The 25,828-nt window shown below is 40.1% G+C and overlaps 1 protein-coding gene across 1 annotated transcript; it reads left to right on the forward strand.

Moving 5' to 3' along the window:
• Positions 1-465: 465 nt before the first annotated feature.
• Positions 466-25,062, forward strand: IP6K2 (inositol hexakisphosphate kinase 2). The gene is made up of 6 exons (XM_079967025.1): positions 466-615; positions 16,266-16,561; positions 18,651-18,873; positions 19,657-19,832; positions 21,942-22,117; positions 24,278-25,062. Exons 2-6 carry the CDS (start codon positions 16,360-16,362, stop codon positions 24,773-24,775), a joined length of 1,275 nt encoding a protein of 424 aa, XP_079823151.1. The 5' UTR covers positions 466-615; positions 16,266-16,359; the 3' UTR covers positions 24,776-25,062.
• The last annotated feature ends 766 nt before the right edge of the window (positions 25,063-25,828 follow it).

Here is a 25,828-nt window from a genome sequence, read left to right on the forward strand (position 1 = left end):
CCGTGTTACTGAGGGAAGACTAAAGACCCACCATAAGCTTGTTGTGGAGAAAGTCCTTTAACGCACGACAACCAGGGCGGCCGTCGCCCAAAGCTGGGCAGGTTGCCGGATCAAAACCGCGCGGGCGAAAGGCGCGTGCTAAGTTCTGTGACGCCTTGATGTTCTGGAGCGGCTCGGGAAGCGCTCAAGGGACCCAAGCAAAGCTGGCACATAAGCTAAGCTTAACCGCCTATTTATAAGGAAGACCTCCCCGCCACCCGCTGCCTTTTAGTAGTCTCTGCCCACATTTGGCTCCCCGCTCGGTGCCCAGTCCGTGCTCTTCCTCCCTCCCCATCCTTGTCCCCATCCTAACTGCTCCCCGGCCCCCCCCCACTAGTCCCCATCATCACGCGGCGCACGATGCCTTGCCGCCCGCCTCGGCTCCCCTAGCAACAGAGCCTGGCTCCCTTAACTCCCCCAATCAGCGGAGGCTTGCTCCGTCAGAGCCAATGGAGATGCACGGGGCGGAGCCTACCCTCTGCCAGCGGGGGAAGGGCCGCCCCGCTCGGCGCCGCCATTTTGGCCTCTGAGAAACAAAAGAGTCGTAGCCGCTGCTGGCGGGGAGCTATTTGGCAGGTAACCGCATCTCTCGGTTTTTTATTACTGTATTATTATTATTATTATCATCACCACCAACATTACCGTTCCCACCCTTGGGTGTCTCAAGGTGTGAGGAGGAACCGAGGAGTCTCATCCCGTCTCGGGATAGGAGCCCAAAGGTCCCTTCCATGCCGGCTTGAGAAGAGCCGGTGGCAGGGCCACCATCTTCCGCCCCTTCTCCCTGCGGGTGGAGCCGGTTGCCACATCCGCACCCCGGCACCACGTTGCTTTCTCCCGTCGTCCTCAGGCAGCCCGCCTGAGGTATTCGGCTCCCTCGACTCCTGTAGCCGTTGAAACCCCAAAAGCGCCGCCGTGGCAGCAGACTTAGAGGGAGGCTTGCTGCTTCCAAGGGATTCTTCTAGGAGAGGGGTAGGATGAGGAAACGAAGCCTTTAATGTGCGCCCTACCTCCCCCCCCAACCCCACACGTCCCAGTAGCAGCCAGGTATCAGTGAATATGGTGTGGGTCCCCCCCCTCGTTTGTCTCTCTGCAATCCCCCTCCCCACTTTCTACCCGGCAGGAATTGGTTTGCCGCGCGGTATATCTGAGCACCGCTCTCTCGCGCTCTGTGTTGCGTTTGGCTTGCGATGTGGGCCCGCATCACCCGGCATCCAAACCGAAAATGGTCGGGCGGGGGTGGGGAGGAGGAGAAAATTGCTGCGAACATTTCAACACCCCCCCCCCTTTATTGCGTTTTTATTATACATGCACTTTTATGTTGGGTTTGTTTTAACACTTGAATCGTCATCCTTCTCTCCTTGGGTGAGATTTCTCTTTCCTTTATCTTTCCCTTATCGGAAGGTGTACGCAGGGTTAGAAAACCTTTCGCGTAGGGCCAGGAGGTCATAAAATGGTGAGGTACTTTGAACTTCTGGGTGGGTGTGGTTTAAAGCTTTTATTGTGATGGGAAATGCATGACTCATTGTTACTCTGCAATTTTGAAATAAGCTGGATGACTAACCAGGTACTTGTATATGCCCTCCTGATTTTTTTCTTTCTCCACATGTTGCACCTGCCTGGTGTATTTGTATGAGATTTGTATCATGAATTTGGAACATCTTGATCTTACATTGTAGTAACCTATTACTGTAGTTATTTAATTGAATGTCTAATTGACTTCTTCCCAGGCAGTACACTGTGTTGAAATACCTTTTATTGCCCTGAAAAAATATTAGCAGCAGTCCTGAGGTACTGTGGTTGTTTTGACATGCACATGACACAATCATGGTGTTCTGTATTTCTGATGTAATTTTCTTATGTTTTGGCCTGATTTTATAGCACACCATGCCCTACAGACTTGCTGTGGTTGGCATATTATTAACATGGCAAAAAATAAGTCAGTATCTACCCAAATAACTTCCTCTTAACAGCTCTTAACATTTTATTAGAATGCTTTTTCAGAGCAAATTGCTCAAAAGTGTGCAAAAATGTAGGTAAAAGAAAACAAACACATGGAAGAAGTTCAGTGATTACTAGCAGTCATGTTGAAAGTTAGTTGAAATGTTATGTGAACAAAGTTGTAACCAGAAGGCAACCAGTGAAGTAGCTTGCCAGGAGACTGCAGGAAGCTTTGGAGATTCCGGAATGTTGATAGAAATGCATATGGTGGTCCATGGCCTCTTGAGGGGATGTGGATTATTATCTGTACCACATCAACCTTAATAGCTTTCAAAAGCATCCCAGTTTACAGCCTGGTACAGAATTATCCAAATTATACAGAATACATGAAGATGGCTACCATATCTTAATCATTGACAAAAGATGTCAGCCTTCTCGCCAGATGGTTATAGTGAAAACAGCTTAAGTCACCAGTGAGTACTTCAAGGCTCCATTGTGCAGTGAGCAGGAGTGGTTTCCCATCAGTTATGAGTGATCGTTCAGTTTCTAGACAACAGACTGTCAACCATCATTACATTGGCCGTGTCACCATATTTTCCACATTCTTCTGATATGTGATAAGGTATGATATAGAAGACAAGCTGGACATAAATTGGCTTATTTAGGATAGGGGTATTTAACCTGTAGCCTTCCAGATGTTGTACTACAACTCCTGCCATCCCTTACCATTGACTGTGTGGCCTGGGGCTGATGGAAGCTGAAGTTCCAACATCTGGAGGACCACAGGTTCTCAGTCCCTGATTTAGGATTTATAAATGAAATTAATGGAGATATATTGCACGTAGTCAGTTTATAATAAATGCTATTGACATCTTAGTTAACTGGATTGTTTTGGTTGTTTACACCCCCTTTGCCAGTAAGGGGCAGTGCTCTGTTGCTTGAGGTGAAGTATTTGCATAATCCAAATTTACTTATGTGAGTTCCCCACAGTCATTGGGGATGTTTGGCATGTGAGAGCCAAGATCTTATAGCTGCCTGCCAGTCACTTCACAACCTCCGGTGATCCTTCCCTTGCACGTTTAAGGGAGTAAAGGTGGAGATCTTGTTGATGGATGGGGTGAAACTACAAGACGTCCCACCATCTTCTAACCGTTGACTTCACTAGGAAGCAAAAAGTAGTAGTTTCTACAAATAGGGATATTATTAAAAGTGGGATTTGGGCAGTGTTAGGAAACTCAGATATATAAGCTGATCGCCAAATGGTGCCTTAAACCTAGGTTACTGTTGTCAAAATGGAATGTCTAGATGTCTTTTTCCTCAATGTGGTTTTTTATTACAATTTTTATTCATTTCATTTCTATACTGCTTTATATTTTTAAAGAGAAAATCTCAAAATGGTTAACAACACATTAAAACATCAAATAATACAATCCAGAACAAAACAAATTCAAGCTTCAATGAAAATATTTCAGACTGTTTTCCCCATATTTATTTACCTACTTAATTTATATAGCTTCCCCATAGTAGAAGTACTCTAGGAAGCCAGTGTGGTGTAGTGGTTAGAGTGTAGGGCTTGGGAGATCAGGGTTCAAATCCCCACTCAATCATAAAGCTTCCTGGATGATCTTGGGCCAGTCATAGCCTCCTAACCTATCTCACAAAGTGTTTGTGGGTATTAACTGAGGAGGGAGTAAACTATGTACACCTTGGAGGAAAAGGTGGGATATAAATGCAATAAATAAGCTTTTCTGCTTACCTTCTTAAGAAAGCTGGAGGGGCCAGCCAGATGGAGATGCCAGTTGTGAGCCTGGTATCCAGAGATTTATATGTAGTTGCAACCGGACCTACACCTGTCACAAAACGCACCTGGCTGATTTTGAACACTGATGGCCAATGAAGGGATCCCTCATCCCCCTCACACAGCATAGAGCCCATTGGAGATGGTGGTGATGACACAGATGGCTGTATGACCCCCTTGCATTTTCATAATCCATTTAGCTGAATTACTTGGATTGGAGAGACTAATGCCTCTGCTATCCATTGCAACAAGCTTGCTAAATACTTTATAAATAAAACGATGCATATCTGTTTTGACTAGGATGCCATATTTCAAGTATAGATAACTTTAGCACCCCTTTACAGTTGTACCTCGGAAGTCGAACAGAATCTGTTCCGGAAGTCTGTTCAACTTCCGAAATGTTCGGAAACCAAAGCATGGCTTCTGATTGGCTGCAGGAAGCTCCTGCAGCCAATCGGAAGCTGTGGAAGCCCCGTCAGATGTTTGGCTTCCAAAAGAGGGTTCGAAAATCGGAACACTCACAAGGTACGACTACATTTATTTGGAATGGGCAAGGTAGTAGTATAGATGTCTGTATAAAAAGTTTCACAGAATCTAAAGTGAGATGAAGTAGAGCCTGTCCAATCTCCCCAGGAGGGTATTTTGGAACTGGCACCATCAGTGAGAAGGCCCTGCACCTGATACCCACCAGCCATATTTCCAATGAAGATGAACTGGAGAGTAGAGCCCCTGAAACCATTCAGCATACCAATTGTACTACATTTCAGAATTCCAGATTATGTCTTCCAGTGGTGCCATTTGTAGAATAAACAATGCTGAATCAGAAAGCACTGAAGTTGTTATTGTAGTGGACCTGCTGAAGTAGGATGTATGTAGCATGATGGATGAAATTATACATGCTGTGAAAGGTGAGGTACATAGCCTAGGATCCTGGGAGCAGCCCAACTTCTGGATGCCCAACTGATATTTGTTATAGACAGATGCTTCTTCTCAGTTAATATTCAGCATGCCATCTTCCATCCCTTTTGGAAACCAAAGGCATTTTGATCAGTGTAAGTGCTTTGGTAATAGGAACGTTAAGCTGGTTCAGACAATTTATCAGTTGAGGCCAGTATTGCCTACTACTTTGACTGGCAGTGGTGCCCTACTTGCTACTTGATTTGTTTTTACACTAACGATATCAGTTTGAATATGGCACCCTTTTCATCAAAAGTATATGCCCTGAGCTACAGTTCCTCCCCCGATAAGGATTGTTTACTATATGAGACTGTCCTTGAATGGGCATCTATATCATGGCTACTACACTCTACATTTGTATTCATCTTAAAACACACCATATATATTATTTCAGTAATCCTAACAACTACAGCTCTCTTAAGATTGATCAGTATTATTAGTTCCATGTCTCACATGTACAATGGAGGCTTGTCTAAGGCATCCAAGTGACTTTCTAGTTGCATGATTTGAATGTAAAACTAACTTTTAATAGCACTGCGTACTTCGGCCTCTGACCCTACCCCACTAGTTTGTCCAGAAGGGAATGTGGCTCTCAGACTGAAAAGAGTTCCCCACACTTGCAATGATCAAATTTTCCATGTTTGTGTTTAGTAAAGAAAGCTAAAAACTTTGAAATGAAACTGCCAAGTTTGCATTAAATTGTATTTTCAGTTGGCATCCATTAATTCTTATTAATGAACTTTTTTCTGTGGAAAAATAAAGCATTGGTGCCCCACATAACTTCTAAGTACTCCTTGTTCTACAGCCCCATCCCAAGAAGTAAGAAATTCAAGAGCTTGTATTTGATGTTGGTAGGAAGACCTGGCAGTTCTATGGCTGGTCACAAATTACAGCAGTAGCACTTTTTGGGAAACGAGACCTTGAGCTTATGTGTTACGCCCATTCAAAAGCATCCAGAGTAGTTTTAAAAGATGATGCACACACATTCCATTCCAGCAGGCTGCAACAGTGAGAGATAATGGGAAGCAGGGCCAGTCCATCAGTTATGCCTGAAAAACCCAGCTCCACCAGACCTACTCTCCTTTAACTGGCAGCAGCCATTCCAACAGCAAGAGAAAAGACGCTGTGTCTTTCTGCCAGCTCTGCTGAAAGGACCAGCTTCATCAAGCTTCTCCTGTCCCTAAACTCTTTTTCCAGCTAGTCAATATAAGAACTACATACCACGGAGAATTGTGGGCTTGGTTCCAGACCACCACAATAAAGTAAATATCACAATAAAGCAAGACACACAATGCTTTTTGTTTCCCAGCGCATATAAAAGTTATGCTTACATTATACAGTGGTACCTCGGGTTACATACGCTTCAGGTTACATATGCTTCAGAGTACAGACTCCACTAACCCAGAAATATTACCTCGGGTTAAGAACTTTATCTCAGGATGGGAACAGAAATTGTGTTGCGGCAGCAGGAGGCCCCATTAGCTAAAGTGGTGCTTCAGGTTAAGAACAGTTTCAGGTTAAGAATGGACCTCCGGAACGAATTAAGTACTTAACCTGAGGTACCACTGTACTGTAGTCTATTAAGCCAGGCCCCCCTGGCTGCAGGGCGGGAGGGGGAAAACCTACACACATAGGATCTCCTCTACAGATGTTCCCCCTCAGTATGCATATGGCAAAGGGTGTGTGGCATGATGGCAGAGGTAATAAGTTTCTCACATGTCAAATTCATGAGGGAATCACCCAACTAGGGCTGTGAAGATAGGCTGGAGCACAAAATAAAGTTATATTAGAGTCCTTTGCTGTTCTCTTTATAAGGATGTCTGACTGTGTCATTATTTTTTCAGGCAAATTAGAACTTTTTTCTTAAGCAGATGGCTCTGTTTCCATTAGTTGCAATTCTCTATACAGTAGGCCTGCCACTTACATGAGGGTTTGGTTCCAGGTGTCCATATGCAAAGGCAAAATCACATAAAGCCAGCAACCCCTGGAACTACCCTCCTGTGTGACCATCCCTGCCTGTCTGGATCGGACCTTGCCCTCTGCCTTGCTAACCGGGCACTGGGATGCTTCAGGAGCCTTCCTGCCGCCTTCCTAGAGACTGGAGGGCTCAAAAAGCTATTTTCATAACTGGTTTCTCCTGCTCCCCATTTACGGTATTTTTCTGTGTATAGGACAACTTTTTTTGCTGATTTTTTTTCAGTCAAGAATTGGCGGTCATCTTATACACAGAATGTGAATGTGGGGCAGGGCTGGAAAGCTTGACTGCTTTCAGGCTACACTGTGGGGAAAGGCGCTTTGCTCATGCTCAGAGGCACTATTTCCCCCTCAGCCAGGAGTGAGCCTGGTGCATGGAGTTCAAGCTTCACGTGGTATCCTGTAGACGCCTCGTCGCCCTGTCTGGAAGACTCTACTCTGCCCGCCTTCCTAATCTTTCAGCTGACCTTCCAAAGTTCCAAAGTTTGGTGACTTAAGCTGTGCGGCTGCCAATCTGCACTGAAGGTGTTATTCTGGGGAGGGAGGGGTGGCTTCTCTGGCTCCAGTGCCCACCTGCTTCACCTTGCCCTGTCCATGGAGATGCAGTTGGCTGCGAGCAATCCAAGATTGCTCCCAGCTCTGGTGGCTCAGAATCCAGGACCTGGACGCTGCTGCTTTGTCTTCATGCAGAGTAGGATCAGGCAGGTTGCAGCTTAGGCTGCAAAGCGCGGGAGGGCAACAGACGGGCCCCCTCTCTTGCCTACCTGTTTTGATCCTGGGCGCTTTCTGCCTGGGCTTGAAGGCAATCTCCCCAAAAAAGCTCTCCCTGGCACTCTAAATGAAAAAAAAACTTACCCGTTTTCATGTTTTAAATACTGATTTCTTAATTTTGGGTTAAAAAAATAGAGATCTTCTTATACATAGGGGCATCTTATACATGGAAAAATACAGTACGGTCAAACCTCGGTTTCCGAATGTCTCGGCTGCCAAACGTCTCAGAAGCCAAACACCGAAAACCCGGAAGTGAATGCTTCTGTTTTCAAACGCATCTCAGTAGTCGGATCGCTTCTGAGGCACGTTTTTCAATTTTCCCCATTGAACTTGCTGACAGCCCTTTGATCCTTGGTTTTCGAATGTTTTGGAAGTTGAATGGACTTCCGGAATGGATTACGTTCAAAAACCGAGGTTCCACTGTATTTATTTTTTGGTTGCGTGCCTCAGGTCTCAATCACGTATGTATATTATGTGTTGTTTTCGGGCCCATTGTATAGTATTTAAAAAATCAGTAGCAAACTGCTGTGACTAGTAGAAGCAATCACTAGAAGTTAACAGGAAATGAGTCACAGTAGGCCTGTAAATGAGTAAAACTGTAAGGTGCCATATATTGGAACAATTTCAAGAGGTGTAAGTAAGAATAAGGGTGTGGTCCTACCATTGAAAAAATATATTATAAAATCACACAGAATAGCTATATTCTGGTGAAATGCCTGGCAGGTAATCTAACGTCATTCTAACAAGGGTATTGAAAACTATACCTACCTTAATCATTGCCTTGTTTTTTCAGATTTGCCAGTTCTGTCCGATTACTTTTTGTACCAGTCTTAATAGGGCTTGATTTTTAATAAAAAAATTAGTTTACTTGTGACAACTGTTTAATACGTATCTACAAGTATCTATTCAGGATGGATTTAACTATGCCTACCTAGACTTGTCCATACTTCTTTCATGCTTTCTTTTCCCCTTCCCCTAGGTGTACATGGGAGTTATTTTCTCCTTGCTAGGCATGGCCTAGGATGTAGTAGAAATAGGCTGGGCAAGAGCACATGTATTTCTATCCCCACTCCCCTGTGGCTGTTTGCCACTTTGGACCTTGCCCCTGTTAGATGGATAAAACAGAAGATTGATTAATTTCAATATGTATTGATTGCAACAGGGATGATGGGCCATCAGTTAGATTCACAAACAATACAGTGGTAAGTGGTACCTCGGGTTACATATGCTTGAGGTTACATATGCTTCAGGTTACAGACTCCACGAACCCAGAATTAGTACCTCGGGTTAAGAACTTTGCTTCAGGATGAGAACAGAAATCATGCAGCGGCAGCAGGAGGCCCCATTAGCTAAAGTGGTGCTTCAGGTTAAGAACAGTTTCAGGTTAAGAACAGACCTCCAGAATGAATTAAATACTTAACCCAAGGTACCACTGTAATGCTAACTGAATGTATTCTGTTGTTGTTATCACATATACAGTGGTACCTTGGTTCTTGAACTTAATCCGTCCCAGGAGTCCGTTCGACTCCCAAAACAGTTCAGAAACCAAGGCGTGGCTTCCAATTGGCTGCAGGAGCTTCTTGCACTCAAGCGGAAGCTGTGTCGGACATTTGGCTTCCAAAAAACTTTCGCAAATCGGAACACTTCTGGGTTTGCTGCGTTCGGGAGCCGATTTGTTCGACAAGTAAGCTGTTCAGGAACCAAGGTACCACTGTATTACATTCTTCCTAATGCAAGTAGATGTACACTCATTATGGAAACTCATAATAGAACGAATCTGGACATTGCAGACAGAACCAACCAACACACAACAAGCAAGCATCTTTCCAAAACCTTAAGGCTACATTTTGTTCAAATGATTTTTTTTTGGGGGGGGGTGTCCAATAGGGTGAGTGTTTGTTGGGTTAGGGGTCCTCATATTTCAAAAGAGTGTCCAAGCTGTGTTATTTACCGGTAATCAAATTACAGACAATTTTAACCAAGTCATTTTGTGTCTTGGTATTTTGTATAGTTTGTGATAGAAGAGGAAAGCAAATTTTTGAAGAAATATTTTGCTAGATAAATTGAAATTGATTAGATGCTACTAAATAAAGCCCAGTATGGTATGTTTTAAAATGTATAATTTATTAAGTGACAAACTAATGACAATCAGTTCAAATACGAAGTCCACACCCTACTCCTGCATTGTTTCAAAATCCTATAACCTTTAAAGAGGAGAAGTGAAAGAGAACATGGGAACAGTGGAAAAAAACTTACCCTGCAATGGAAAATTTTAATCTCTCATGCAAGATGCAGAGATGCTAAACTGGATCTTTTACAGATTATTTTTTTGTCAGCTACACAATGTGCATTGGCTTGCAATGCAATTAAGAAATCGGCTATATCATAGAGGAGCTTTTACTTTATTTTACCCTGATCTTGTACAACAGGTGCATGGGAAATCTGCAGCCCTTCAAATAGTTGTTGGACTATAACTCCCATCAACCCTGACAATTAGCCATGCTGACTGAAGGTTGCAATCCAACAATATCTGGAAGGCCAGAGCTTCCCCCTCCCCTGCTGTATCGTTGTTCATTTAACGGTTCCGTGCATACATGGATTCGTTAAAGCTGCATCATAACCCTAACCAATGTCACAGAATTGTGACATTACCTGTGTATGTCAGAAATGTGAAATACTATTTATCTGTTCTCACATTTTCACAAAATTCATCTGAGATTGTCTTGTCAGAATTCACGTTTCTTGGCATTTACCAAAAATGGTCAGTTCTTGTAATATGTACATGTAAGGTTTATAAATTAGATAGTTGAGGAGGCATTGCCCTCTTGCCTTTAATGTAATCTTGCATTTTTCTAGACTGATACACTGCACTTTAAAGGTTTCACCTTGCATTTACTTAACTATGTTGTTTGTATGTCCTTTGCTGACTGCAGGTGTCCTGTGAGAGTACAATGGAAATAAAAGCTGAGCAGTGTAATCATGATATGGTCATAGATCTCCTGAAATTACTTTTAAAAGTTTTAACAAGGAAAATATTTGACTGCTTTTGTCGGTGTTATTTTTAATAATTCATCTTTCTTTACATAAGAGAGGATCGTTTTGTAATTAAAATGATAGTGTATTAAAGCTTATGTGCCATTTGGTTGTTGAAGAAGTTAAGAAGCTGATTTCTCCCCCTCTCTTGCCCCAATTATGATTCCAGCAATCAGCATGACGAAGCCCTTCCTCTTTTTGCCCCTCTCCATTTGTACAGCTAATGATGCGTGAAGCCCAATTATTATTAACCCCAGTGTAGGTTTTAGTTCTACCATACTTTCAGAGGCAATCATCTCTATCTACTGTGACTTTTATTTTGATTAATATTATGCAAAAAATAGACTTACATTTCTGCTGATCTTGTTCTTTTGAATTGCAAGCCACCAAACAGCATTCATCCGTACTGTGACATTTTATTTCAGATGTGTGTGTTCTAGACTGATAATAAAACTTTCACCATTTTCCATGGTTAAGATGTGATGCTTAATTTTAGATTTAACTTCCATCAAGGAGATTTAAGGATCACATGCTTTTAAATAGTTGAAATAGTCTCTACACGTCCTGCCTCAAAAATAAGCTTTTTTGGCAAATATGTAATAAACAGTTCTATTTTCTCTTGACCTCTTTTTGTTCTTTGCACTGTTCCATCATTGTGTTCTTGCTTTACTTGTTTGTATTTTCTCTCTTCTTATGGAGCTCTGCTTTATTGACCTCTTGAAAAATTTCCATTCATACATAATGCTGCTGGTACTGATGTAATGAATGCAGTAATAGGACTTGAAGTAGGATTTCCATCCAGTTATGAAAGCCAGTGTTGGAAGTCTGTTGGTATTTAGCATAGATTTTGATCTCTAAAACTAGAAAAACTAAACTTTCTGAAACAAAATATATCTAGATAATGTGGGCTCCCTGTTAAGTCAGTACTTACTTTTTGCTCCTTGTGAAGCTAGGAATGGGGACATTGAAATGTTCTTCTGTTCTTGGTATCCCACGAAGGTGACTAGAGACGTCTTCTGGGGACTGGGGCGGCTGTGAGGCTATTCACTTCTACTGCCCTGATCCTTTGGACAAAAGGATAGATAAAAGTATTATGGATGGATTTCTTGCCTCTCCCAAAGCAGGTTTATGTGTGGAATGGTAATTCTAGCAATTGTGAGTGTAAAGCCGGAGGATTATTCCTGGTTCATATGAAATGAAAGGGAATGATTTGGGAATAAACTGCATTCTCAGCTTCTCAGGAGGAACTTCCATGTGTAGAGAAAAACCAGAACATATTAGTCTAGTAGGGTAAGAAAATCATTGTAAGAAGTAGCTGGAAAATATTTATTGTAGGTGTCCCAAGTACCAGGGAACTTTCTGATCCTCAACATCCAGTCTCTTCCTTGATGAGTAGGTAGTCTGTTCATTTAAGCAAAATAATTGAGTGAGGGAGGGGAGATAGGCAATTTGGTATTGTGAAGAGTCTGCCAACAAAGAGAGGGATGGAAGGAGACTGATGTGAAGGAGTTTCACTCACGTGGCTTGCTCATTGGGAAAGCAAGAGTTTTGCAAATTTTAAACTTTAAAAATTCCCACCTCAATTCAGATTCCCTTTACTCTTTTTAAAGTAGTGACTATTAATGGCTCCATTCATATCAACACCCAATGTTTATTCTAGGTTTTGTATTTCAAGGATGCATTTAGTTAAATGCTGAATGCTCGAGACTGTGCATAGCCAGTATTTTGGATAATTTTCTAGATAGTTTAATAAATACTTGATTTTTTTTCATTAAGGGGATAACTTGTAGTTAGGCAGAAATGAGAGAGCAGAAATAATGAAAATGAAGTAGAGAGAGTTAGCCATTTTGAACAAAAGAATACTTTTAGAAAGGCTATTGCCAAAACAAAAGCATTTGTTGTATTTCAGTAATTGAACTCCATGTTCCCAGGCACATGGGTCATTTTCTACATCTCAATATTTAAGTAGGATATTATGTTCTTGGGGAAGATTGTTAATAATTAAAATACTTTATGTTTTATACTCAGAAGATTTAGCAGGAGTTAAAACGCTTTTCCTTTAGAGTTATATAAATGGTATTATGAGGGAAAAGATATAAAATCCTGTTTGGGGTGGAAGTGTGAAGAATAAAGATGCCGTTGTTACCTTGATCTAAAGCAGGAATGGATCATTGGAAAGCTGTACATAACAAAACTTTGCCTAGGGACATCTAGTAGCTTAGGATTGCCTTGAACTGCATTCAGACAGTTTTTTAAAATGTCAAGTATGCTGCAAGCCCCACAGGGACTGTTTTTAATCCCTCTTAGTTTACACATCGACTTCTGACCAGCAAGATCAGTATAGGTAACACAGTGTCTAGATTGAAAATGTGCAGTAAATAAAACCATGAACCATGAAAACTTAGTGAAGTGGTTAAACACACAAGTTATGAATTGTGAAGCCTGTGATTTAGATCTCTGCTTCACCATATGCTCACTATGAGGTATCATGCTCTGGTATGGGAACAATAATGTAATCACAAGTAAAATTCCAGGGAAGGGAGGCAAAGACTACTTCAGGGCCTGCTCCAGCTGCTTTTCCCCTCTCCCTCTCAGATGTGTGTGATCTACTGTCATCTACCCAATGGGAAGGATTCAAGGAAGAGAGGTGATGTTGATGGTGATGTCTGCTCTCCCAGAGAAGACTATTCCAAAGAGTAGATGCCAGAGAGGGCCAGCTCCACTTCTAGATCTTGACAGCATGTGAAAAGGTGTAGAGCCCATGCCAGATATTATGTGAGGAAGTATGTATTAGAAGATGCTCTGTGGTGTGGTATGCAAGACAGAGGTTGTTTAGGACTTCAAAGTTAAATTTAAAAAAGCAGCACCTATGAGTTGTGCTTTGAAGTAAAAAGACAACCAGTGAAGTCACAAATACTTTAATGCACATCAGTCAGTAAGGGACTGCAACATCTGGACTAATTGTGATGCTTTTCAAATCCATTTTCAAGGGCATGTTAATAGGAAATGTTTTTCTGTAGTGTAAGCAGGAGGTTACCAATGCATGAAGAACAAAAGCAAGATTCTGTTGCATAATACTGGAATATTATGCATGCCCCTGTATGAGAGACAGCTTTTATGCTCATGTTTGAAGGTGGGGCCTGTTGAATCATGTCCTGGGTGATACCCAAGAGAATGCAGTTTTGTAAATACACACAGTTCAGCATCCTCTGTGGACTGCTCTGAACATATACGAAAGAAAACAAGTTGTGAAAGCGCTTGAAAAATTAATGAGCTCGCTGGGGAAGAGTGGAGAGTGGCATATGTTTGCGTATCAGGTGAAATCTGTAGCAAATACATTTTTTCTGTGAGGATCAGAGGTTGTAGAGATTATTTTGACAAAGTCTTTATGTGTTTGCACACATGCATGCATTTTCCGTTATGACAGAGCACAATTTCTTGAATGTATTGTCATGATTACAATAGCTTGTTTATTTGGAAGTAAGCTAGGGTTGCCATATTTCAAAAATAGACTCAGTGTCTGTTCTGAGTAGGAATACATCCCAATGCATCTTACCCCGAGTAGATGATCATTGGATGCATCTTTATCTGAGGGTATTGCTATCCTAGAGTAATTCATTGGAACTGGAAAAATAGTGCCATCTTCTGGATAGAAGTGTGTTGCAGAAATGGACTGAATGCAATAGTAGTTAGGTAGTCAGAATGTGCTTCACACCAGTAAGCCATTAAGAGTAAACATTAGGTATACTCATTGCTTATCTTCTGTAGTATCACAGGTATGAAATTATTGAGCTCAAAATATTTTGTTAAGTGTATTTTCACCGGGTAGTGTGCCTGATGATAATATTGTTATGGTCCAGCAAGTATTTGTTAAATTTCTGTTCACTCTGCCGAGGGCAGCAAACAACAAAACAATGCACAAAAAGAATTAAGTATCCTCAGTGCTAATAAGTTCAATATTATCAGTATCACATACACATCTATTGTTTAAAATCTTAAAAAGAATTAAGTATCTTAAAAAGAATTAAGTATCCTCAGTGCTAATAAGTTCAATATTATCAGTATCACATACACATCTATTGTTTAAAATCCCTCTGTGTGTCTGTGTATGTTTGTGCATGTGTGCGCGCACACACACACTTCTAGAAATTTATCAATTTTTATAAAAAAGAGTTGTTTGTTTCTGCAATCCATTGCCATTTAAGTTTTAAGATAAATTTTGTGCACACCTACTTGGAAGCAAGGATCTTTGAATTCTGGGATTTATTTCTAAGATGACATGCTTTGCATAGCTTTGCATTGTGATCCTGTACTTGAGTCTATCTAAAAATAAGTCTGCGACCTAGAACACTTTGTGGTCTCTCAGAATTAGCTGCATGATTGCTCATGTAACACTCTTTATGGGAGAACCAGTGGTCACATTATTTTTAGCTACAAATCTTAAAGACTAAACTATATTAGACCTTTGCTATATTTGCTAATAGGATTTAGCTCATCTCTGCTTTTCTTTTTCAAGATGATCAAAATAGACTATTGAGCTTCAAAATGTGTGATCCTCAGTCTTGAAGACCACTATAATTCTGTACGATATGTTTGTCATCTTATAAGGAGAAAAACATATGTAGATACAGAGTAAACTTTTAAGATTATCCTCCTGTTTAAGTTGGAGATAAGGTTGCTAAGAATAAAACAAGCAACGCTGAACATACTACTTTTATAGAAATATGCATAATAGGTATTGATGTGTTTTAAAAATGAGGGGGATTGTGAATTTCTGTCTATTTGTGTGATCTATGTATGCACAATTTTCTGAACATGAATTCTTTTTAGTTCTCTTTTTGAAAGCTGCTCTCAGAAGTCTAAAGCTTTTCTTTAAACTCTTGAGTTCAAAAAAGCTAATTTGACATTCTGATTCATTTTATATTTGCTGTTTATATGTTTTTAAATGGATTTGTATATTTTAATATATTGTTAAGTACCATCCTGAGAACCTTTGAGTTAAAGTGCAAAATACAAACTCACTAAATAATAATTAAATGGAAAATGCTTGTGCTTATTCTTCTGGGACCCCTCTCTTAAAAGCTCAAAAAGCTAAATTGCAAACTCCTTTATTACCTGGGGAGTTCAAAGTGGTGTTGAGGAACTCTTTTCAAAGGCTAGTTTAGGTTGTGGCCAGGCTCTTTCTTTTTAAAATGAATAGTAATAAATAGCGTGTGTATGTATGCATGCAGACTAAAAGAAAGGAAGCATCAAATGGAAACACTGGTTTACAGTGTTATTTGCATGTTCTATCTACGACAGGCTTTAGAAAGCTAGATGGGTATCCGTAATATGATATAGAGAAAAGAGTGGAAATGCGTCATTTATCTACAGTTTTGCCCTGTGGACTATTGTGCTGATAATAAAATGCTGCAAGGGTTAGCAGATTTGAACAGCCAAGAGAAACAGTGCGAGTGCTTCTCCCCCTTCCACTTTCTGCATTGACATTCTCCCTGCTCCTTTGTAATAGGCACGCCTAGTAGCTGTGTGCTAATCCCAATTGGCTAAAATTGTGAGAGGCGTGGTATGCAGATTATGGTATGACCTCACTCCTGTTTGTCTCAGTGCTTAGAGCTTGTTGGCTCTTTTCAGTTTCTGCTTCAGAGCGGAGAGTTTCACTTCTCTTTCTCTTGCTCTCGGTTGCGAAAGAATCTGTTATTTGTGCTCTTTCAGACAACGTTGCTAAACGAAAAGGGATTTTCTTCTGTTTCCATAGACTTTTTAGCGGGAATAAACATATACTGGAGAAGCGATCTCTGTGTGAGCTGCCTTCACAACTGCCACATTGGTGTGTCTAATGTGCTACAAGGATGAGCCCGGCATTTGGAGCTATGGAAGTGGAGCACTATTCCAAAGGCGTCCTGCTAGAGCCTTTTGTTCATCAGGTTGGAGGTCACTCCTGTGTCCTCCGGTTTAATGACAAGACCATCTGTAAGCCCCTTATCCAGCGAGAACATCTGTTCTATGAGACCCTTCCTACAGAAATGCGTAAATTCACTCCTCAGTATGAAGGTATGTTACCAAACTTAGAAGGGGGTTGGGCTTTTTTATTCCTTTTGTAAATCCAAATGTGCTGTTTTGTCTCTAAAGTCTCTTATGCTGAAGAGATTTTAGGGGGTTTCTTTTCATGCATTTTGATATTGTCTGAGCCAGGCTGTGGAGATACAGGGTGGAGATGCTTGCCAGTGGGTCTTTGGGCTGAATAACAGCATTAGAGTAGAACAACTCTGCTGATGATAGCCTGTAGATCGGCCTTAGGCACAGGTAGGTAAGTATATTGATAATAGCTTGTAAATGTTTTCAGTAATAATGTGCTGCTTCTTTCTGATTTGTATGTGTGTGTGCACTTTTTAAAACAAAACAAAAAATAAACTGGATAAGATTTGCTTGTCTTACAGAAGTTTATTGTGGCTCTTTGGATTCTTTTCTACCTCTAACAATTTGGTCAGCACAGCAGGGAGTTTAAAATTTACTGTTAAAACATATTCAGCTTGTTTTTGCCCTTAAGGAGATGGGGGGGAAATGCGGTCATTAGGTAGGCAAAAGGTGAAATACCGTTGAAGAGACTGTCTCAGATGGTATGTGGGAGTAGATATTCCAGTTCTTAGCATTGCATTAGTTGACCAAAACTTTTAACCTTGAACGAGGTACTACTGGAATTTAATTAAAGATACCCGAATTTTAAAAATCTTATTACCTTTTTACATTGTATTATATTTATTCACTGAATAAAGCAACCACTATTTCACCAATTAAAAGACTAAGAGATGTCTCTTAGTTGTATTGCTATATGATGTGCACGCTTACTGAAACATTTGAAAACTTCTCATTACAAGCTTTTGGAATGAATAGATGAAAATGTACTTTATAAATGTTTGATAGAATGTAATAAATTGTACTAGCATATGTGGTTTTTCTCTTTTGGAGATGTGTGGGAGGGATTCAGGGGTAAGGGGGGGCCTCATTTGGTCCATCTCTGTTGTTTTTTCCAGGATAAAGTCAAAGGCCATTTTCTAGCTGGCTTCCCCCCCTTTCCTGTAGCTCTTTCCTGTGTGGGCAGCAGGACTGTCAGTCAGAGCTTCCACACTCCCTACCCTTGCTACTGTAGGTCCCAGAGCTGCCTGCCCTGCTCAGAAGTGCCAGTCTCTCGCCAAGAACTCTAGTGATGAGCGGCAAGAATGTACAGATTGATTGATTTCAGGATAAAGAGAGAGGACTGAGGAAAAAAAGCCCCATTCAGCCAGTTGTTACAACTTCTGCCATAGCATTCCTATATGGCACTGTCAGAACTTTCCTCTAAGACTCTCAAAACATAAGACAATGCTCTAGAGACTCTGAGATGAGGAAGCAAAAATGCTTTCAAAGTTCACCATGTTTTGATGTATCTCAGTCAAATTTGTTTTGTACTTCATTTTGTTATTTCCTTTGCAAGACTGCTACATAACTGAAATCAATAAAATATATTCCCCCAAGGAAAATAAAAATTGTAAAATTAAACGTGGTGATTCTAAGTGGAACCCTTTGAATTAGTTGTCTGTTGTAATGTGTGATGTTGTTCTTGTTTTGATCTGCTCTTGCAAGCCTTTCCTTTTCCCTGGAATCTATTAACCCTCCTGAAAGCCATTTGTTTGGATAAGTGCTTTTAGCTTTGCTGTTAAGCAAAACTTAAAGCTTTTGGTGTTTCTGTGCAGGGTACATTTCACTGCAAGATGTAAATATACAATGTTTTACATCTCTTCTAGGGACAGATAAGTCAGATTTTTTTAAAAAGAAAATAATAAAAATTTTCAATAATTGAAAACGTCTCCTGTTATTATTTGATTCCTATGTGATTCTGCTCACGAGAAGAATCTCCTGTATCATTAATGTGTTGTCTTCATGATAAATTGTCTTCTCTGTGAGGTGTCACTTTGTCTAGATGTTTTGATATTTGTTAGGTTGACAGATGAGTTTTGGCCTGTGGCAAGATAAAAAACTAAGGACTGGGGTAAGAGAAAAACCAAAGTTGCTATATTCTTAGTGCAAAATTATGTTGTGTTGTAAGCTGTATATGTTTCTCATTTCTTTAATTTTAACTGTATATCTTATTTTTCCTCTGAAGGTGTGGTATCGGTAAGCTTTGAAGAGGATGAAGACGGAAACCTGTGTCTAATAGCATATCCATTAAATGGGGACCATGATAACTTGGAAAGCCTAGATAATTCTGAATGTGAACCTAAAAATAAATTGTTACGGTGGACTAATAAAAAGACTGTATTGCTAGAAAATGAAAAGTTAACTAAGGAGTGGGTTCGACAGCACCGAAAAGAAGAGAAAATGAAAAGGTAACTAAAAAAAGAGTAAGCAAAGCAAAAGCTAATAACATGATTCTTCTGTGTACACTCAAATCTCATGAATTACAAAAAATAAAATAAAAATGCAGTGTAATCCTAAGCATTTTTACTTGGAAGCAGTTCCCATTGTATTTAATGGGTTTCCTTATAGATAACCGTATAAAACTACAGACTTAGTGTGGTATAACTGTATAGGGTTGTATACTGTACATTTTTGTGCCTAGAAAGTCATTTTTCAAATTTAAGTAAGGAGCTCTGAAATTCTAGTTTTTCAGGCCTACAATATATTTAATTTGAGTGATTTCAGGATTAGATTGAGGCATTTTCAGTAGGAGAAGAATATCTGGAACATGGTGTCATTTGAATCTTGAAAGTTACAAACTGTGGCAACTGTTAAATAATGCTCTTCAAATATATATATAAGAGGCCATGTTAGGCTGATGCTTCAAAAGCAATCAAAAATATTGTGGCACCTTACAAACAAGGCATTTATTTATTTAGCTTTTCTGGACTAGAATCAGTGCTCATCGGATGCCAGTACTCTTTTAAAAACATGGGTGAAGGCTTGACTGAGAAACCATGGGACAAATTACTTTTTAATATAAGAAAGATAGTGGATACCACTTTTCAGTTTAAAAATCATTGTGAAATAGGCTAGTTGTAAGCAATGCACGAGTGAAGGCTAGCAGAGCACAAATATTTTCAAATGATTTTTGAAAGGCTAGGATATGTCCACTTGACCACTAATACTAAGGTTTGGTTCTTATTTTTCAGCCATAAGTTAGAGGAAGAATTTGAATTGCTGAAGAAATCTGAAGTGCTGTATTACAGTGTGGAGAAAAAAGGAAATGTCAGTTCTCAGTTTAAACACCATAATCCTTGGAGTATGAAATGTCATCAGCAGCAGTTAAAGCGAATGAAGGAAAATGCGAAACATCGGAATCAATATAGTATCCTTTGTGCAAATAAATGTATGGCAACTGAACAAGAACCACATTATCGTAGGAACTGAATAGTTAAATATCAAATGTGACAAGTCACTCAAACGGGAACTTTTAGACCAAATTTGTGTTTCTCAGCATTGGCTGATGGAAGTGACTACAATGTACTATTTTCTGCTGTTGGAATTCAGGCTCTCACATAGTTCTTAGGCTGATCTACATAAATCTGCAGACCATTTACCTTTACAGTAGCCCACAATTGATGTGTAATCTCTGCAGTTGGTGGAGGATATTGATGGTAGTGCTATTGTCTGTATTATGTAAGGAACCATGTTGGTCATGCTGCAGTCCAAGCCAATCTACCTCTAAGCCAGTACAGTTTGTTGAGGAGTGATCTGTGCTGACAGTGGTATGAGTACAGATGTGCCTTTAAATCAAGATATTCCTTAGTGTACATCTAATTTTTATAAATGGAACCTCGTGCTTTAATTAGTGGATAGACCCAGTGAAGTAAAGTTCTGCTGTTTCTTTATGTTGGAACCACCAGCATTCTTTCCTCAAATGGCACCAGATGGCTTAATCTCTACCTCTCATGATCACACGTTCAAATGTATCTTGGTTTGCTTTTTTAATCGGCCCAAAGAAGTATGTATGTTTTTTTGTTCAGTTGTATGGAGAAAAATAATGCTATCTTAAGTGACAGAGCCAGCAGCTTACTGTCTCTTCTTCTCTACTTTGTATTTCCAGTAGAATATCTGATAGAGGGAGATCATGTTTAACACATATTCTTTGTGCATATAAAGAGCTCATGTGCTACATGTAAACCCACTTCCCTAAATCATATAGATACAGTCTAGAGGGAGTGGCTTGTAGATACCTTGACATTCTGTGATTGCCATTGGGGGCAAATAGATAAAGGGGTCTGTGTGCCAAAAATAATAAATGTGCTGCTGGTTCTCTGGTGTGGCACAAAGATGATGTTTGGCTGTATTTTGCCTTGTAAGTAGCCTATTTAATGTATGCTTCTGGAAATGAATGTACAATGGTACCTAAGGTTAAGAACTTAATTCATTCTGGAGGTCCGTTCTTAACCTGAAACTGTTCTTAACCTGGGGTACCACTTTAGCTAATGGGGCCCCCTGTTGCCACCACGTGATTTCTGTTCTCATCCTGAAGGAAAGTTCTTAATGTGAGGTACTATTTCTGGGTTAGCGGAGTCTGTAACCTGAAGCGTCTGTAACCCAAGGTACCACTGTATAAGAACTGCTAATGGGTTTTTTTCAGGGGGACATTAAACGCTTAGAACACTGAAAAATGTTCAGTGAAAATGTGCAGGTTCTCTGCATAAGCCTTGTAGAGAAATTTTCTGATGGAGTTGTCTGAAATATTGATAACTTATCAATATCTGATTGGGATAGTTTATAATATTTTTATACAGTTGAGAAGAGCAGCTGAATAGTTTATCCAAGGTTATACCTGAGTTATGTGTTGGAGCAAAAGCTTGCCAAAGCCAAAATGATTGTTTCATCGGTTCTGTCCTAAATCTCCATCATCTCAGAGAACAATGCTTTTCTTTGGTTTGTGGAAAACAAGGCATTTTATGATACAGACCTGCCTGACTTAAAATCAGCAGGGGAGGCCTTGCTGGGGGAGCACTGCTATTTGAGGCCCGAGAGGTAGTGGTATTGTGGGGACCTTCTCTGTAGTTACCCCCCCCCCCTATATGCCCAGTTATGGTACTCCTTCCCCATGGCAAAGGGGCCATCGCTCTACCTGGCACCATCATCAGACTCTTTACATTGGTCATCTGGGAGCAGATGAGTAATTTTAGATTGGGTTGTTCCCCCTCCTTTGCACTATAGTAATCTCTGTGTTCCAAGTAAGGTATTTAATATGTTTTATTGCATGTTCGTATCCTGCCCCGAGACCTCGTAGTGAAAGGTGGATAACAATAAGTTTAAAATGCCAGTCATTAATAGTGAAGTTAAGTTGTACAAGTTCTAATAATAGGGGCAACATTGAGAATTTTAATTATTGGTAGGAACATTTCTTTATTTCGGCTTCAAGTATAAGAGTAATTTTGGCCACAGTTCTTCTGAGCTTTCCTTAACTAAACAGAATTTATCTTACTGGAAAACCTAACCTCGCGTTATGAGGTGCCTTGTGTGTTAGATCTCAAGATGGGAACCCGGCAGCATGGAGATGATGCATCTGAAGAAAAGAAGGCGAATCAGATCCGGAAGTGTCAGCAGAGCACTTCAGCAGTTATAGGAGTCCGAGTTTGTGGTATGCAGGTGAGTTTCAGAAAGAGCAGGAATGAATAGTTTCTGCTCATTAGACTGTGAGTGAAACCAATTTCTATTTGCGTTCTCTTCAAGTGGAAAAATTCTGGCTTTCCTTAGGCAAGCATTGCACTGTTCTGAATTTTGTGAGCTACTGATTACAGTTGTCATCAAATAGTAGAATTAAGTGCAGTGGCACTGTACATTTTTCATTATATATTTCAGGCAATTTAAGAATGATGTCCTCCTTATTTTCTCTAATTCAAAAAAATTCAGTGGTGTTACTCATTTTAGGCAATTTTGTAACCTTCCCACTTCCTACTTTTCTAGCTGAGAAATTTTACATTTTATTCACCATCTTGCTGAAGAAAGCTCCAGAACGTGGCAGTATCACTGTAATCAGGCGGATGGGCCACTTGAGAGCAATGCTCTTCCTTATCAAGAGCGGAGAAAGTGAGCCACTGTGCCTTTCTCTCACCATGCATGGAATTTGCTATTTAACCATCAGACTGTCCTTGATTAAGAAATCCAATATGGGAGATGATCACAGAGAGTTCGTTTCCACATGCATGTGCATGGAGTGAAGCATGCACTCAAAAATCCTCTCTAGCAATGCATTCTCTTCCCTCCCATACTAGCAGATTTATTTTAAATGCAGATTCTCTCCTGGAGTCCTGAAAGACTAAATTTGAATGCAGATAAACTGCAAATTATTCATGATACTAATAGGCTGCACCCTTGCTTTTTTTAAAAAATAGTTTTTATTAAGGATTTTTTTGTGTTGGTCTGCACTAAGTCTTTGTAGTGTACACACATCATAAAAACAGCGAAAGGAAGGCTCCTTCCACAAATAATATGATTGTAACTGTAAGGCAAGCTGTTACTATTTATTTGGGTGTTTGTTTGTTTGTTTCACCTTTCATTCTGGAAAGATTTCTAAGACACCTTGCAATTTAAAAGTAAATAAATAAAATTACATTGAAGCTGCTGCTTTTCCCTTTGGATCATTGTGGCTGTTCACATTGACTTTGATCGCAACATATTGCTCAAAAGGACTGACAGCTGGGTGGAAGTTGCCTAACCGTGTGCACTTTATTCCCTTCACTGCAGGCATTTTCACTGTCCAGAGGTAGAGTAGGTGATAGCAGTTAGCTGTTCTGCTGCCTGGCTGTTTAGTTATTCCCTGTAAGTGAAAGATGCAAGTGAATGGGGCAGTATGGACAATAAAAATAGTTAGGGCTCCTTGCTTCTCTGCTGGCTCTTTGCATACTTTCATGCAAGCTTGGTTTGAATGGAATGACTACTATGAGAGAGGAACTTTTCACCTTCCTGTACAACTAGAAGAGGTCATCTATCCCACTTTTCCTTTCCTTTGTTACTTTTAGTGGTAAACATCTCTGTGCTTTCCCTTTAACAGCAGCATCTCCTTTGCAAATGATGCTTGGAAGGTATAAACATGGTATTCATAGTCCCTTTCCTTATTTCAGGCTGCAGTAGTTTCTTAGTTCATTCTTTCTGCTTTTAGAGATCCTAGTTTTAGTCACCATGCTTAATTTTTATCCATTTGAGGGCCAGCTTGTACCGTCATTTCAGTTTAGTCTTCAAGGACTGACTCATTAATCTTTGCTACCATTTTAGCAGATACTAATATGATTTGTTATGGTGTGTTAAAATATATTTTCATTGTCTCAGTTATATGCTTCAAGCTATTGATTTCTTCTGCGATGTAAACATACACATTAATTTTATTTAAAGGGCCATTTTCCTCTTCATGAGATTGCCACCAGTAGCTTTTCAAAATGAATTAATAAGCATAGGCATGATGCTGCTGTTATTGGGCTGAGTTACCAAATGCCATTATGCATGTTGTAACTTGACTTTTGAAATAGTGGCCAAGTAAATTTCTAATCCTACTTAAATTCCATGGTCTTATTTCATCAGTGGAAAAACAATAATATACACCTTAAGAATCTGTTTTGGAATTAAAACGTGTTATATATGAATGATTTGGCAGTTAGAATATTCCACCTCTGACTTCCTTCAGCTATATCAGAAGACTTTTGAAAAGTTTTCCTTCTCTTCTGAAGCATATAATTTTTTGAGGGTTTTAATTCAAAGTTACTGTTTCATTCAGCGCTAACAAGTCCTTTTCTTGCCTTGTATTTTCTACAGGTTTATCAGCCAGGTTCTGGCCAGTTAATGTTTATGAATAAATACCATGGAAGGAAGCTTTCGGTCCAAGGATTTAAAGAAGCACTTTACCAGTTCTTTCATAATGGGAAATACCTGCGAAGAGAACTCTTTGAACCTGTTCTAAAGAAACTGACTGAATTAAAATCAGTCTTGGAGAAACAGGAATCTTACCGCTTTTACTCCAGTTCTTTGCTCATCATTTATGATGGAAAGGAATTACAAGAGGTAGCTGTGGACTCTGATCCAGAAGACCTTGAAGGCCTTTCAGAGGAGTCTTCAGATGAATCGGCAGGTGCATATGCCTATAAGCCTACTGCTAGCTCAGTTGATGTTCGAATGATAGACTTTGCCCATACAACTTGCAGGTATTACGGAGAAGATAGCGTGGTGCATGAGGGCCAAGACACGGGTTATGTTTTTGGACTTCAAAACTTAATAGTTATTATTAAAGAAATAAGGGATGAAAGCAGTGAATAAACATTTAGAATGCAAAGCAGTAGAAAGCACTATAGTGACTCTTTGTATTCCAGAAATATTGACCACTTTCTGGTGGTAGCAACCTGTACAGACTCTGTTGGGATGGCCCCATCAGAGTCAAAGCTGTTCGGGCATTTCCTTTTAGTGGTGCTAGAGTTAGCACTGACACATCTGGGTATCTTTATTATTTATTTTAACTCTCGTGAACATTCCATATTTGATTATTCAAATACCTCTGTTATTCCTGTGTGTATATATACCAATAAAATTCTTTTTGTTCATTGTAAGTGACAATGTTCTCTTTCCAAGGACCTGGGATGTTTTTGGTCATTTTGTTAAAACAAGCAGATTATTATCCCTTGGTTAAGGTGGACAGATCTTCCCTTCACATCCTTTTCATAAAGTGAAATATTTATTTTTAAGAGACTATCCTAGTGTATTCCTAGTATTAGACTCACCCACAAATAGTAGAACCATAACAAGTTGGAACTACCTACAAGTAGGATTTCCTTGGTGGAGAGTATGTGTTGGAGGAACACATCAGGAAGCCCATGTTGCTGGAGTCTGCACTATTCCCTCCAAAAGTGATTGGTGACCTTTTTAGAGGAGTCCATAAGTCTTGCCTGCGAATGGGTGAAGCCTTTTGCGGAGCCTTAATAAACTAATTAAAAGCACCCAGTTGATCCCAACAATCAACAGATATATGAGATGTATCATGCCTGCTTTAAGATACCAAACACACAGGCCTTGGCAGCTATGGTTATTCCCAGCTCTTACCTATCCTCATTTCTTGGTCTTTCTAATCATGTTGTGGAGCAGGGCATTTGTTCTTTTTCCTCTTTGACTATTGCGTTATCTTCTTCTTGCCCCCCCCCCCCCCCCCCGGAGCCAAGCTTGGGGGTCGACTCTTAAATGTAAGCATTTTAACTCTTCCCCTTGGAGCTGTATGGTATGGCTTTTAAGTTGTGCCTGCTGAGAATTCACATAAATTGTCCTGTGTGAGATCTCTTGCTTGTGTCCTGGGGATGTGTTCGGCTTCAGTGTTTATTTTTC

This window comes from Podarcis cretensis (genome assembly GCF_951804945.1).
Source record: "Podarcis cretensis genome assembly, chromosome: 2".
Classification (NCBI taxonomy): Eukaryota; Metazoa; Chordata; class Lepidosauria; order Squamata; family Lacertidae; genus Podarcis; species Podarcis cretensis.